The sequence below is a fragment of the Cebus imitator genome, unplaced genomic scaffold, assembly GCF_001604975.1.
Source record: "Cebus imitator isolate Cc_AM_T3 unplaced genomic scaffold, Cebus_imitator-1.0 Scaffold254, whole genome shotgun sequence".
Taxonomy (NCBI): Eukaryota; Metazoa; Chordata; class Mammalia; order Primates; family Cebidae; genus Cebus; species Cebus imitator.
The window spans coordinates 2,932,375-2,934,015 of NW_016107569.1; the positions used below are offsets into that span (position 1 = coordinate 2,932,375).

The 1,641-nt window shown below is 42.2% G+C and overlaps 1 protein-coding gene across 1 annotated transcript in view; it reads right to left on the reverse strand.

The window, feature by feature from the left end:
• Positions 1-1,641, reverse strand: part of NUP188 (nucleoporin 188) — a 63,429-nt gene that overhangs the window by 35,455 nt on the left and 26,333 nt on the right. The window contains exons 9-10 of the mRNA XM_017499132.2: positions 1,039-1,250; positions 228-342 (exon numbers count right to left, since the gene is read on the reverse strand). Coding sequence (XP_017354621.1) covers positions 228-342; positions 1,039-1,250 — 327 coding nt within the window. The remainder of the gene's footprint in view (positions 1-227; positions 343-1,038; positions 1,251-1,641) is intronic.

Here is a 1,641-nt window from a genome sequence, read left to right on the forward strand (position 1 = left end):
AGGTTGCAGCGAGCCGAAATCACACCACTGCACTCCAGCCTGGCAACAAAGCAAGACTCCGTCTCAAAAAAATGAAACAAACAAAAACAATTGCAGAACCTCCACATGACTGAACAATGTAGAATTCCCCAACACTGAAAATTTTATGCAGAAGAGTTCAGAAATTGAAAACATACTACTAACTTATAAACCATCTGAAAAAAAAAAAGAGGCTATTCCAAGTTCACCTGACAAATAAGCCCATCCTGGGCAAACTGGTGCAGTTCTCTTCGGTCATCCAAAGCACACTTATGCAAAGACTCAATATCCATGCCCTCCACCAGGATGAGGGCACTGAAGTAGCTAGAAAGAAAAACAGTATCACTGTGTTATATATCCTGTTCTGAAACTCAATCGAGACAAACATGAGACATAAGACACTATGATATCAAAAAAAACCTACTGGGCCAGGCATGGTGGCTCACTCCTATAATCCTAACATTTTGAGAGGCAGAGGTGGGAGGATCACTTGAGGCCAGGAGTTCAAGACTGTCTTGGACAACATAGTGAGACCTCATCTATATCACACACACAAACACAAACTTAGCTGGTATGTATCTTTGCTTGGAGAGTGACCAGGCCCCCAACAGTGGATACATCCATGGTCATAAACATAGAAAAAACAAGAAATTTAAAGACCACAGACCTGAAAGAGAACAGTGAGCATATATGCCTTATTTACCACTATCCTGTTAGCAATTGCATAGTGCCTGGCCTACCATAGTTGTTCAAGGAATTTTTGTTAAATGAATGGATTAATCCCTTAGATGAAGACAGTAAGTAAAAGAGCAGATTATAATACTCATTTCGAGAGAAGAGCACGTACTCTCTCAATCCCAGTCTTTACTTCCTGCATGAAAGGGAATGTGGCAGTACACCTATCCATTTCCCCACCTGTTAAGTGAAAATTACACCTACCCCCCACCCATTTACATATCTCTATAGTATCAATGCTGTAAACACTACAAGTTCTATGATGTTTAATTCACTCATACTTACCCAATCCGATCTACAAACGGATCCATCGTCTCATCCACCAGGTGCCTATTGGTCTGCCTACTGCCAAATCCTTGCTCTTTAAACATCTTGGTTAATACAAGTAGGTCACTGGGTGCCATCTCAAAGTATGCATAATAAAGGAAAATAATTTCTAGCAGCATGGACTGTTCCCGAAGGCACTGAACAAACCAGCGAGACACTTGGCGCTCTGTCTGCACAACCAATGAAGAAAAAATGGGAGAGAAATAACTTGAGATTAAAAACAGTACTTAAAAGCCATGCTTTAAAGATAGGGTCTCTATCTGTCACCCAGGATAGAGCGCAGTGGCATAACTATGGCTGGCTGCTCAAACTCCTACACTCAAGTGATTCTCCTACCTCAGCCTCCTGAGTAGCAGCTAACACTACAGGTGCAAGTCACTGCACCTCGCCCATATTTAATTTTTTTTCTAAGAGACAGGTTTTTTTGTTTTTTAAATAAGATGGGGTTTCACCAGGATGGCCAGGCTGGTCTTGAACTCCTGACCTCAAGTGGTCCACCCACCTCGGCCTCTGAAAGTGCTAGGATTACAGGCGTGAGCCACCACACCCAGCGTTTTTTTG